Consider the following 13,539-nt stretch of genomic DNA (forward strand, 5'->3'; position numbering starts at 1 on the left):
GCGGATACGGCGGACAAAGTTTTTTGTTAGTCAATAACCTTCCAACAGACGTCACTAGTGCAATAAAATGAAAACAAATCACTTTATCATTCTATAAATAAATTAGAATCGGTCTTTTACCATGTTAATCAATCATTGGTGTTAACCTTTGGCATGTTACGCGAAAAAACCATTGATATTGTTAAACACAACTGGAATTTGAAGAAAATCTGCTTTTAGGAGATTATGACGTCAAATAGTCCTCTTCAGTGGTGCTTGTTTAATCGTTTCTCATTATCTCTATTATTATATTGTTATTAGATATGTAATAAAAATATTAAGATCAACATACTATATTAAGAAAAATGTGTGCGTACTTAATATTTATTTTGATAGGGCAATCAGGTTCAACAATTTATACTTTTTAAACAATAAGTAATTTGCCGAACGCATGCGCCGGTCAAAAATGTGACAGCCCAATATTTTTCTTTACTCCTTCATCCATTAGCATTAGTTGACGGCCGGTGTTGGTGTAGAACGTTCTGTGAAAGTCTGCGCGATTTCTCAACTGCAACGTGACCGTGTGATACACCTACCCTCTCCCGCCATGTACTCGATACAAAAATAGTCAAAAGGTACGATTTTTTCAAAAACCTAATCTAAACCGAACTTTCGAAAATATTTCAAACTTTTTCAAAATACAGGTAGTTTTACCGTTTGTTCATTTTGATGGAACGATTTGCATATCTTTTAAAGTAGCTCCCGAGCAACGAAATTTTTTGAATATTTTTACCTATCTTCAGATAAACATTTCGAAGGTCGATGTTTACCTGCGAAATTCAAATGAATGCTATATATTTTTCATCGAGCGTAATTACATTCCAAATACAAAAATAAATTAAGTGCCTCCTGTTAGGTCATCACTACAATATTGTACGTGAACGTACCGGATATTGCTGATAATAGGCCATTCTAATCTATTTATATCGTTGGTGGCTAAATTAACGCCCATAAACCTGAAGAGACGACTGTCGTGTAACAGAACCAAAAACTACAAAAAATTACAGTTCAGGAAATTCCACACGAGGGCTATGGTGCATGAAATTCATCATTCTGATATTATTCGCTAATCACTGAACGGGTCACGTTTAAATACCTAAAAAGTTCAATGACATATTGTTGTGGTATTTGTACATTTGATAGTAAAATTTTTGACCAACTCTAGAGAAGTATAACAGGTCACGATTCTAGCTGGACAAAAATCAACTCTTGAAGGTAAAAACTCGTACTGCACTGACGAAACAAAAAATCAGGGCAAAAGCAATGACAGCTTGTTTACAATTAACCTCTAAACAGGCAGGGCATCCTTCCACCACTTTTAACTGCAGTTGCCATCAAAGCTTTTTCACATCTTTCGTAAATACAAAATGTCATAAACTGTAATTCTTATTATAAGGAAAAGAAAAATAAAATACACGGTATGTAGTTATTTAATTTGTGTTTATTTAAAATAGACTATTGGAATTGCGTTGATTGTGGCAACATACATTTACATATATATGAGTTTCACTTCACCACATAAGATTTATATTAATATGTAATACATAAAGATGATTTTCATTCAAAGAATCGTTGACGTCATAACTTTCATGGTTTCAAATAGATTTTAATTTTACCCCCAAAAAGTTAACTCTTGTTGTACCTGTTTTTAATACAATTTTTGGACAATAACGTCTTTTTCTTTAACAAGATTTGCATTGTAGTCCATTATTGTACGGTAGAGAAATTCGCTGAAATAGGAATGTATTTGTTTTTTCACATACTTTGGTTAAATGAACTGAAATCAGTGAAAATTATTAATTATATTTTCATTACATTACTGGTGTTTGTTTCACTACTTTATCAAAATACTGTTATGTAACTACAATTACCAAATTTTTTTGAAAAAAAAAGAAGTTCCTTCACGAACCCGATCTATATTGCAGCAGAACTTTTGAGTTATAGATATTGAATATTTTCGTTGTTTATATCATGATCAGTTTTAATTTAATTCATAATAAACTAAAATAGAATCCGTTGCTCGTAGTGTAAAATCTTAACATAAAGTGTTTCCCTGCTATGATGTATTTATGTAAATGTTATGAGCCTTGCAATAATTTTTTTAATCTATTACTGTCACGAAATAATTAAGAATCGAGCAATAACTGTAATCATCTCGACTTATTGGCTTTTTTAACACTGATTACGATATTAATAAGGAATTCATTGCAAAGAAAAAAATTATCACTCACTAATAAGCTAAGATATTTTCAAAACAACTGTTTATTTTTTAAACATAATTTAGAAGAATTTCATTTATCATGAGCAACAAAAGAAGTTAAGCTGTTGAAAAGTTTGCCCTAACTTAACTTATTTATAGAATTTTGAAAGACCAGAATTTCATTTAGGTTTAATGTCTCGATTTTCAACATTTTAAATTAATTTTTTTCTTTCTTTTTGCTTTTAATTTTGTTGTTGTTATTACAATTTGTTGAGTTTCGTAAATATTTTTCGGTCTATGATGAAACCACTTTGGTTTTCTTTTTCGTAATTTTTGAATATTTTTATATTGTGACGGTCAGTGTACTCTGTATTAAATAACAAACATCTCCCCTTTGTCTTCAATTTTGATTTGGACGTTAATAACGTTCATACATGAGCGTCATGGTTGTCTCCTAAAATCCTGAAAACTCGTTTAGCAATAACTTTACCACGACACTTCTAATTTTCCTGCAACTTGAAACGTTGGTAAATTAAAATTTAAACGCAGTAGTTAAGCAACTTTCGCCTGTTGCGGATGCGTCACTTATGTCTACCAATCATACGGAGGATATTGCATCTAAGAAAATGAATCATTTAATTTTTTTTCAATTTCCGCTTACAATTCCTGTACCGTTTGTGGAGTAACGATCATCAGATAGATTGTTACATAGGTATAAATCTTAAATATCTTTCGGCATTTTATGCGAGAATATGTGTAGACTATGATTGAATTTGAAAAAAGCTCTGAAAATATAGATCGATTTATAAACTTGTCGCTGACGTTGCTGTTCGCCGTTGACGTTGCCGTTTATATCATCTGTTGACGTTGCCGTTTATATCATCTGTTGACGTTGCCGTTCAAAGTTAGCACGCCGTTGGGGTGACGTTCGAGATGACCAACTTTGAACTTTTGCCGTTACGTTGCCGTTGACGTTGGGTTTTCAATCAAATTGCGGTAGTGTCGGGACATTTTTCTGGTTGAGAGCACTAATTCCACGAAAATCAAATTTTGATAGAGACAATGACGTCCACTAATATTAGGCCATTTAATCACCTGTTCACCGAAACCCACATATCTTAAATAGCTGCCATCATTTTCTACACTGTAGTTTTCCGTCAGTACTTCTGCACTGTTAAAGATAGTTCTCGACGTTTAAATTAACAAGATTTATTGCTATTCGTCTCAAAAACAAGATTAGGTATTATAACTATATTTTGTCCTTTTTTCTTAATATGTTTAGTCTTCTTTTCACAACAAGAAAGGTAAAACATGTTTAAAATGATAAATTTTTGTAGAAAGGTATCGATTTTGTAATTAGGTTCAGGCTTTCGGTCTGACAACGAATGAAAAATTCATCACAATTGAGCTTGTGATGGATATGGGTGGCGCTTAATTTTTGGCTTGTTTTTTTCTTAATATACATAGTATTCTTTGAACAACACAACACTCAAAAACATGTTTTATATTTCTTGTAGAAAAATAAGGATTTTGCAATTACGCTCTGCCCCTCTGTGTGACACCGAATGAAAAATTCATCAGGATTGAGATCGAGACGGATGGGTGGGGCTTCCCTTTTGGTTTTCTTTTTTAATTAACACATTTAGTTTTCTTTGTATAACACGATTACTTAAGAACATGGTAATTTCTCGTAGAAAAATTACAATTAAGCTCCGCCCCTCGGCTTACGATGAATAAAAAAATCGTCAGAAATGAGATAGGGCGGGTGGGCGGGGCTTATATTTTGCCTTTTTTTTTAATATACATAGCCATCTTTTCACAACAAGAAAATTAGAACATGGTTAAAATGGGAAATTTTTGCGAGGAAATATGGATTTTGCAATTATGGGGCGCAACCTAATTGCAAAATCGATATTTCTTTATACAAATTTTCCATTTTAAACATGTTTTAAGTTTCATGTTGTGTAAAAAAGTCTACACATATTAAAACAAAAAGGCCAAATGTAAGCCCGCCCACCCGCCCTTTTTCAATTGTGATGATTATTTTATTCTTATAAACTTGAAACACGTCTAAAATTGTAAATTTTTGTAAGGAAATATGGACTTTGCAATTAGACTCCGCCCTTAGGTCTGGTAACGAATGAAAACTTCATTACTATTTAAATCAGGGCAGGTATGGATGGAACTTAATCTTTGGCTTTAATTTTTCTTAATATGCATAATATTCTTTGAATAACACGATACTCAAAAACATGTCTTACATGGTAATTTCTTGTAGAGAAATAATAAGGATTTTGCAATTAATTTCCGGTTCTTTGGCTCCCGACGATTAAAAAAAATCATCACAATTGAGATGGGGCTGGTGGGCGGGGCTTATATTTTGCCTTTTTTCTTAATATACGTAGTCGTCTTTTCAGAACAAGAAACATAAAACATGTTTAAAATGCTAAATTCTTATAGACAAATATGGATCTTGCCATTAAGCCCCACCCCTCTCTCTGACAACAAATGAAAAATTCATCACAATTGAGCATCTTTGGCTTTATTTATTTCTTACCATACATAGTATTCTTTCAACAACACGATACTCAAAAACATGTTTTTAATTTGGTGTAGAGAAATAAGGATTTTGCAGATAAGCTCCGCCCTCTTGGTTCACGACGGATAAAAAAAATCATCACAATTGAGATAGGGCGGGTGGACGTACTACACTTTGCCTTTTTTTCTTAATATATGCAGACTCATTTCGACAACAAGAAACTTAAAACATGTCTAAAATGGTAATTTTATGTAGTAATCAACTTAAATCCTCCACGTTTCTTCTACAACCATTTAAATACGGTCGAAGTTGAACATTAAAGTTATTATCAACGACAACTTGGCAACGGAGTTTATAAATGACACTTTTCAGCTCTAAAAGTAACGTCAGTGGGAACAGCAACTGCAACGGGAACTTAACATCAACAGCAGGTCTATAAATCCCACTTATTTGCATCGAACTTCCCTCGTTTCTAAGGCATAGCTCCTGGCACATGCCTAACAGACTCAATTATGTGTATATACGTAGGTATCACAAACTTTTAAGAATATCAGATAATTGCTGTAATTAAAAAAAACATTTTTTTGAAATGACCTACTCCTAATAATTATATGCGATATCATACTAATATTGCTAATCATATGTTAGTATGTTCAAAGAATTCTAACGAAACTGGATGAGATTGAGTCATCAAGTTTTATTATGATATTTTGATTTGGTTTTAATTAATCTTAAAACAATTTTCAACATATACACTGTAAACACACCGTTTCGTGTTTTCTGTTATTTTGGAATGCATTTTTGTGGAAAACGGGAATATGAACATTTGATTATCAAAAATTCCACGTGTAGAGAATGTACTAATTTGCAAGTTACGTTTTAATCGATTAACACATGCGAAAAAAAGGGGTTAGCCTGATTCGTGGGACATCCGATATGCAGTAAGTTAAGTCAAATTGCAGATAACAATTTAGCATGCCATCAAGGATTACACTTTGTAGAGAGGCTACAAAAAATGCGCCATGAATTACAAGAAAGAAATTTAAATCCTTAATAATCTAATTAAAATCATATTTAACGGAAATACGTTTTTGTAATTTTTTTTGGTTTTTAACGTCATAGAATTTAGTAGCATCCTTAAAAACTTGTTAAAGGTAGCAAAAACTATGTCGATTATTTAAAAAATAAAACTGAATGACGTCAAGACGTAGATACGGTTCTTTCTATTTTAATGGAACCAATGAATCAATTCACAACCGTTCAGTCGCCTTCCGAAAGGCAGGTAACCATTTTCAGCAATACATTGTGTTCGGAAACAACATTTGAGATCCATTAAAAATACAAAGTAATGAACATCAATTTTCTATAATACCTACATCCTTAAACTTTTTGCCTCTTTGACAGTATTGACATTTTTATCAGTTTGTCACTGGGAAGTTAAGCTTAAATTTAGAATTCATTTCACCTATTTAAAAATTATAATAGTCACGATTTATCGGATTTTATGGTGATATCAAAACCGGTTGTTATTTTTAATCACATTTGGGGCACAAATGTTATACAGTTGCTAAAAATAGCTGTTCATTGTCTTTGCTAAAATGAGCTTCACGTTTAAGTCAAGTTTTTTCGATCGTACCTTAACAAAGTAGGTAGGTATATAAAAATAAAAAAAAACTTGTAAAACAATCTGCAAGAATACAGATTTTAGGACTTTGGTACGTACGTTTTCATTAAAAAATTGTGTCAACTGTTAAAGTAGTGTTCAGTAAGACGTATACCTAGATAACTATTCCTTGTACAATTTGTACAACAAAACAATCATACTTAACTCTTACAAATATGACACAAACATATAGAACAGTCGTTACTTTATGTACTCGTAAACTTATAATTTCGTGAGTCGTTAATAAGAAAAACCACAAGAAAAAGTAAAAATAAGGAAGCAAAATGTTCTTAACCTTCTTAAAAATATATTTAAATGAGGAAGTTTATTATGATACATTAATGTTGTTTACGATTACACAAAATTATGCTTATGATTCAAGAGTGAGTTAGCCAATTCATATTACTTAATTTTAATGAATATGACATAACACACTATAGTATGCTATTAAGTTGATTAATAAGCAAATAATGCGACAATAAGAACACTACACAGACAGAATCGTACCCAATTTAATCAGCGTTCATTCATAAAGATTACTTTGTTCTAGTTCTACTCACTTCGATTTCTTAATAGTGTGTAGTCGTTATTAAATTGTTTTGTCACAGTCCCTAAATTCACTTATTACTCTAATATTTTAACCCTGAAACCGTACGAAGAAAACAATTTTTTAATTCAGTCATATGTAAAATATGTAGCGATTTTTTAACAATAAAAATTAAAATAATAATTAAATCAATCATAGTGGCTTCATAAACCACAAGTACAGGAGGATGTTATTTTATAAAATTTAAATAGCATTTGTTGGTGAGGATGATCAGATAAAATTTGCTAAGCGTTTTACCATCTACACAATTGTTATCATACATATAAAATTTCACAATAATCAATCCAAAATTCTCGTGGATTACCTGTATAGTAGAATATCAACACACACGACAGGCAGGTGGAAACGGAAGACATATTGTTTCGTACTCTAGGAGTCACGAAACGTCGAGAAAACAGACCGTATATAGCGTACCACAATACATCCTTAGTTTACACTTGGGAAGTAATATATCAAAAATTTACGAATTTAATACATGTAAAATTTTGTATCCATTTCCTTTGGTTACAATGTGATGTTATCTTGTTTTTTTTTTTCTTAATTTGGAACTTTTAGGTCATCTCAAAAATATGTATTACGGAATACATGGATACTAGTGAGTATTTTTTGACAACATCTAATGTTAATTTTGATAGTATGAGCACGATTTCTAGCCACAGTTTCTAACAAACTGAATTTTACGTAAATTTAACAGGACTAAATCGCAATATTTAGAAAACAAATTTTATGTATAAGAAAATTATTGTTTTCATTTGTATATTAAGCGAGTACCATATTTATTGAATACATTTTTGTAATCGCAGATTCTCGCTCATGTGTGTGTGAAATGTTTGATTCGTGCATTGGATGCGACTAATAATTCCTTAATATGTAACTTATTTTTTAAGATACGTGACCGAAATAACACGTCTTGAAAATCTGTTGGTTATCAAGGCGAAGAAGTATTCATTCATAATACAAGACGTATCACGCGGCCCAGTAGTGGACTAGATAGTAGGTAGTTCATTAGTTTAAAATTTTGATATTTGTGATCGAGAACATGTAGTTTATACGTGTCGACGAGTCTTAATGAGCGTGAAAAAAGTCACGCTACTTTGTATTCACCCTGATTGCTGCCAACAATAGTTGTAACACTTTCACGGTAATTTTATCATGTGAACTTATTATTCTAAATGTTTATGCATAATTGAGTGACTTTAATAGTCATTTACCCTGATAACATTGTTCTGATGAGATATATGTCTTTATTATACCTTTTGAGCAAATAAGTACACTTATGAATTGTTGTGCGAAGCGAAACGACGTGTGTGTATTTCAGTATGTAAGTATTAATTTATTCTCGTCTTTTTTTTCTTGCAGGACTAAATCCGGATGACTTCGAGCAGATGATTCATGGAGTGGTAAGTGATATTCTTGGTCTACAACATATAATTTATTAAATGTAATAACAGTACACGGACTTTTAACAAGTTTATGCAAAGATCTTCACGGTGGCTGCTTGTCAGCAAAAAATCTACAACAAGCGACTTATTTACCTGATGCCTGCGTTAAATCGTATTTGTTTTTACTTAAGAACCGTAGATTGTCTATAGTTTTTGCGATTCTTCTTGAAAAACATGCAACATAAATTAAACCCGAGGTACTTACGAAACGGTACTGACGTCAATCCTAAACGACTTAATGTAATTGACCTAAGAAGAGCAAAGTTTGTCGGCCCATTCTTTTAGCTTCTGTGCTATGGCCACGCTCCGAGACCAGATGACATTTGGAGGCCTTGTTAGGTACGAGTTTTAATTAATTAATTTTTTGTTGTTATTGTTATTGCCAATTAAATGATCGGTTCCTGACGTTTTTGCATAATTTTGATCGCGACTGGAAAATCTTGTTGTGAGTCCTGACCTGGACGATATCGTGAGATCCGCACACGACCAGTTACCGTTAAATGTTTCGCTGGTACACTGCAATATCAACGCCATATATGCCCAGAGGTTCGGCAGTATTGAGGCCAATGATAAGTGAGCAAGGCCGGCTCTGCACGGTCAACGGAACCAGACGGTATTTAGGAGGACATAAGGCTCAAATTTTGACGCCGCAAGACGAGATTTGTGAAAGTGTCCACATGGAAAAAGTGTAGCGTTCTTTAGAGACATTTTTCTCAACCTATGACCGGATCGGCGCTGTGTGACTTTAGAGGCGATAAATTATTTCCAAGAACATAACCGATCCCAGTGACCCAATATAATGTAATAAATACATGTATAGTCGTTCGTAAGTGTAACGTTATTCATACGCATTTTTCGACATTTATTTTAGAAATATTTCGATTTCAATAACTTCTTTTCAAGTTCTTTGTTTAAACTGTTTTAACTATGACATTTTTATTAAGGGTTAGTATTTAATTTAAGGACCAAAACTGCAAAATAAAGTCTATTAAAAAAAAACAGTGTTGAAACAGTCAAACTGTATTATATCACATCATACTTAATTATCGTAATACCAACAGAAATTGCCAATCACTGAAAATTTAATCTAGGCATGTTATTAATTAATGTTTAAAATGTGTTAATTAATTATGTCAACTCATAACCATAAAACTCACATTAATTACAAAAGAGTATGATTATTGTTTATAACAGCTTAATATAAATTTCTTACTGTTCTTATTTCATTTATTTTTGGAATGGTCATTAAAAATTAATTGTAGCCTTCTTGTAATTTATACTTTTCGAACATTTTTACTTCTTTTATTACTGTTTATGAATTTGTAATTATTAAAAACTAAATTTGTAAACGTAAAAATTACATACTTAATTATTTACACAATTCACTAATTTGATAATTTTAAAAACAATTTTTTAAATGTGACTACTGAGCTTAAATTTAGGTTATATATAATGGCAATGCCACTTAAATATAGGAGTATTGCACTTTGACAAATAAATAGTACTGACACGAAAGCTCCTTGGTTCGTGCAAAAATTGTGCATAACTAGTCGAAACGTCTTTGCGCTTTCGAATAATTTTTTACTCGGCTACGCCTCGTCATTTGCTTCACAAGCGTAAACTTATCTTTTCAAACATACAAAACTTCAGAAGAAAGCGTGAATTTATACAATACACATGGTAAAATGTTTTTATTTTTTTATCACCAACAAAATAAACACGAGCACTTAAAGCAAGTTGTAAGAAAATTTTACGACTTTGATGCACCAGCTTGTGAAATAAACTGTAGGGATATTGCACCTAAAACGTAAATGTTTTCATATGAACGTAACGTAGATGTTTTAAAGAAAAGTTTTTTGATTTAGAATTCTGACACCGGTAAAATTGCGTATTTATTTTCGACCTAAGGAAGCTCATGTTTGACTAATAAAAAAAATTTGGTCCAAAGTTTTTTAATAATCAAAGTATTTTTAATAAGCATTTATGGCCGTTGAGACGAATTTGTGAATTTTGAAGTACCCAAAAAATTAGGAGTATAAAACACAATTCAATATATTAGAATGGAAAATACGTAACAAAGAAAATAATATTAAAACTTTTACTAAAATACAGTATCATATTTCACTCTATTTTTTACATTTACTTTAAAAGGAATGCTAATTTAGATCTAGGTTAGATAATTTAATAATACTTCACAGTTATTTAATTCTGAAATTAGAATTAATGGTTTATAAATTTTTAATACCTAATAATAATACAGGAGTTTGCTCAATAATATGAAAGTGTGTAAATATCTAGAAAAATGTTTATTGCAGTTCCTCTTAAGGGGATGTTTGCTAAATGAAAACTGTCGGATTTTTAATTTTGCCGTGTTATTGTCTTCACAAGAAGTTTGCGTGTAGAAAAATAAAGACGAGAAGTACTAGTAAGCTGGTTGAAACTCAGGAAAGCTGGGGTGTAATTTATGACACCCATAATCTCTGGAACAGTTCGGCACCCCCTTGTCGTGTATTATTGTTCGATTTTCGTTCGTCAACAGTTCAATTTTCATATACGAGTTTATAGAAATGACCACAAGAAATTAATAAGAAATAAAAATCTGAATGTGTACAAAAATGAACTTCGAAAAATTAAGACAACAAATAGTTAGACCAAACAATTATAATCTAATTGGGAAACTGATTGATTTACAACAAAAAAAGCACTCAGCCGAATAATTATAAATGCAGTTATTTTTCGGACACAAAACAATCACTCGCGCAACACTTAAAAAGATTTGTGGCAAGTAAAATAAAATCAATTTTAAGTGTCCAAATGGTTCTACTGAGTGTGTCCCTATACTGAAATGCAACGAGAAAATCACCAATTTCTGCATCAGTAGGTACCTATATGTCATGATGTAATGCAAATTATAAAATAAACTAGAGACCAATAATTTGTTTCGTTTTTATTTATGCGTATTTATAAATATACCTAATTGTTTTTCTTAAAACTAAGTACTTCAAGTATTTGGATTACATATTTCAATTATAACTGCTTCCCTAGCTGGTTAGTATCGGCTAAGTTCAAACTAAAGAGGTATAGAAATTACCTGTGTATACTGAATGGTTATCCGGCTAATTATAAGGTTTATGGTAATCTTTTATTCAACAAAATAAAATTCTTTCAGGTAATACACTTTGATCTTTGACTAAAAGCCGAGAAGCAATAGGATTGGTGATTATATAAAGTAACAATAATAAAATTTCTATTAGTAACATTGACTTACACTTTATGTAAGTGTAGAAAAACAGCGACGGGTCTAAAAAACAATAATATTTATATGTACAGAAATTAGGAAATAAAAGCATAATAATAGTAAAACTAATCAAATGACGATTAAACTGCATTTTTTGTTTGTAGTTTTAGTAGGTTTTTGACATAATAATTCTGATAAAAGTTTTTTCGACTTTTTCGTGGCTTTGAAAGTGGAATCTTCGACTTTCGTCCCATTTCAAAATTTACTCTTTATATATTTCAATGGTCACAACGAGTTCACTAACTACACTGAAGTAAATTTATGCAAAGATTAAATTTGTCACCGAAAAGATGTCGGAAGTAATAAATTATCCCATCGGTCCAAGAACGTTCGGTGGGTGTTAGACTCCAATCCGAGAGAGACCGCAGTAAGAGACAGCAAATGGAACGAACAAAATAAAGCTTCAAACATGATCAGTTTTAAACCAAAATTATGAAGTTTTATAAATCGCGAATTTTTTATTTTTTTTTGAAATACCATACTAAACACTTCAAAGAATGTCCATGACTTACTTTAATGTGAATTTTATAACTATGGTCGGCACAGTCGGACCTAATATTAGTGTGATTTTGAGCATATTTACGATTTTATTAGAGCAAAACAGGTCATTTTTTCTCCAATTTTATAAGTTCCGGACACTAATAGCATATCAAAGATATTGTAAAAAAAAAATTGGGTGCAGTTTCCAACTAGTTGTCTAGTATTTGTGAAACAAAATCTGCTGTAAATTCACTGAAAACTAAACGGATAACATCACCTTAAGGACTTCACGGAATTCTGATTCATAGTTTGCATTTTTTTTAAATACGTAGGTATCCTTATTTGTTTTTAAAATAGGAGACTAATTAGGGAGCACTTTCTTAAATTTCCCACGTATTATTTATTTTTTATTTTTCAAGCGATAGCTAAGTAAAGTATTCAAATAGTTATTTCGACGGATACGTCATTTAATTTTTTCCCGGCCTTTCACAGCTCGTTCAATATAAAAATCCAAAATTTCCGTCTTGGTTCTGTACCTACTTCATATTATTACTTGCAGTTTTACGTGTATCTAAAGATTATCTTAAAGACGGTAAAACCTTACCAAAATGTGTCTATTCATGTGTTCTGAAAAACTAGTGATGTCATTTGATAATTAAGTAAATCTTACTTGTTATCTAATAAATACATCTATGTTTTGTCTGGTAATAGCAAATGATAAATATTAATACTGTGCATTAATTTATGTACTGTCTACAATTTACATGACGTGACAGCCACGTGACAAATTGGTTATGTCTGATTCGCTTGACATCGGTACTACCAACTGCAAATTTTAAGTTACAGTTTTATCGAGGTAATTTTGGAATAAAGTGCGCAAAATTGTTAGTAATTATTCATTCTAATTTTATATTTCAATAATGAAAATTTTACAGAACTGGTTAAATAATCCTTTGTGACAATTTTATCTGACAAATAAGTTGCAAGTAAACTCATTTTTCCGTTATATTATTGCCTAGAGATATTAAAATCTGACAATAATGATTCTTTTACAAGAAGTTATCATATACCCACGACAAACATTTATGACGTGACTCATTGTAGTGTGATCATGAACCAGATCTTATTCATAAAATCTATTCATGAATGGTTTTTACAAGTAAACTACTGTTTTTAGTAAAAACAGATGAAACTCTGCTAAGTACTATTCACAATTATTCTCATGTATATATTTTGTTTTGTGAATTTTAATGAACTGTGTTTTTTTTCTT

General features: G+C 31.2%; 1 protein-coding gene across 5 annotated transcripts in view; it reads left to right on the plus strand.

Moving 5' to 3' along the window:
- Positions 1 to 505: 505 nt before the first annotated feature.
- Ip3k2 (Inositol 1,4,5-triphosphate kinase 2) overlaps positions 506 to 13,539 on the plus strand; it is a 94,748-nt gene continuing 81,714 nt past the window's right edge. Inside the window, exons 1-3 of one of the 5 annotated variants that reach the window (XM_064057474.1) lie at positions 506 to 614; positions 8,408 to 8,448; positions 8,500 to 8,829. In XM_064057474.1, coding sequence (XP_063913544.1) covers positions 8,786 to 8,829 — 44 coding nt within the window. In that variant the 5' untranslated portion in view covers positions 506 to 614; positions 8,408 to 8,448; positions 8,500 to 8,785. Of the gene's footprint in view, positions 615 to 8,292; positions 8,449 to 8,499; positions 8,830 to 13,539 lie in introns of those variants that run through there. The other 4 variants (XM_064057481.1, XM_064057519.1, XM_064057498.1 and 1 more) reach the window with 4 other exon arrangements.

Source organism: Zophobas morio, unplaced genomic scaffold, assembly GCF_036711695.1.
Source record: "Zophobas morio isolate AGI-343-1 ecotype UQ-CSIRO unplaced genomic scaffold, CSIRO_AGI_Zmor_V1 ptg000002l, whole genome shotgun sequence".
NCBI lineage: Eukaryota > Metazoa > Arthropoda > Insecta > Coleoptera > Tenebrionidae > Zophobas > Zophobas morio.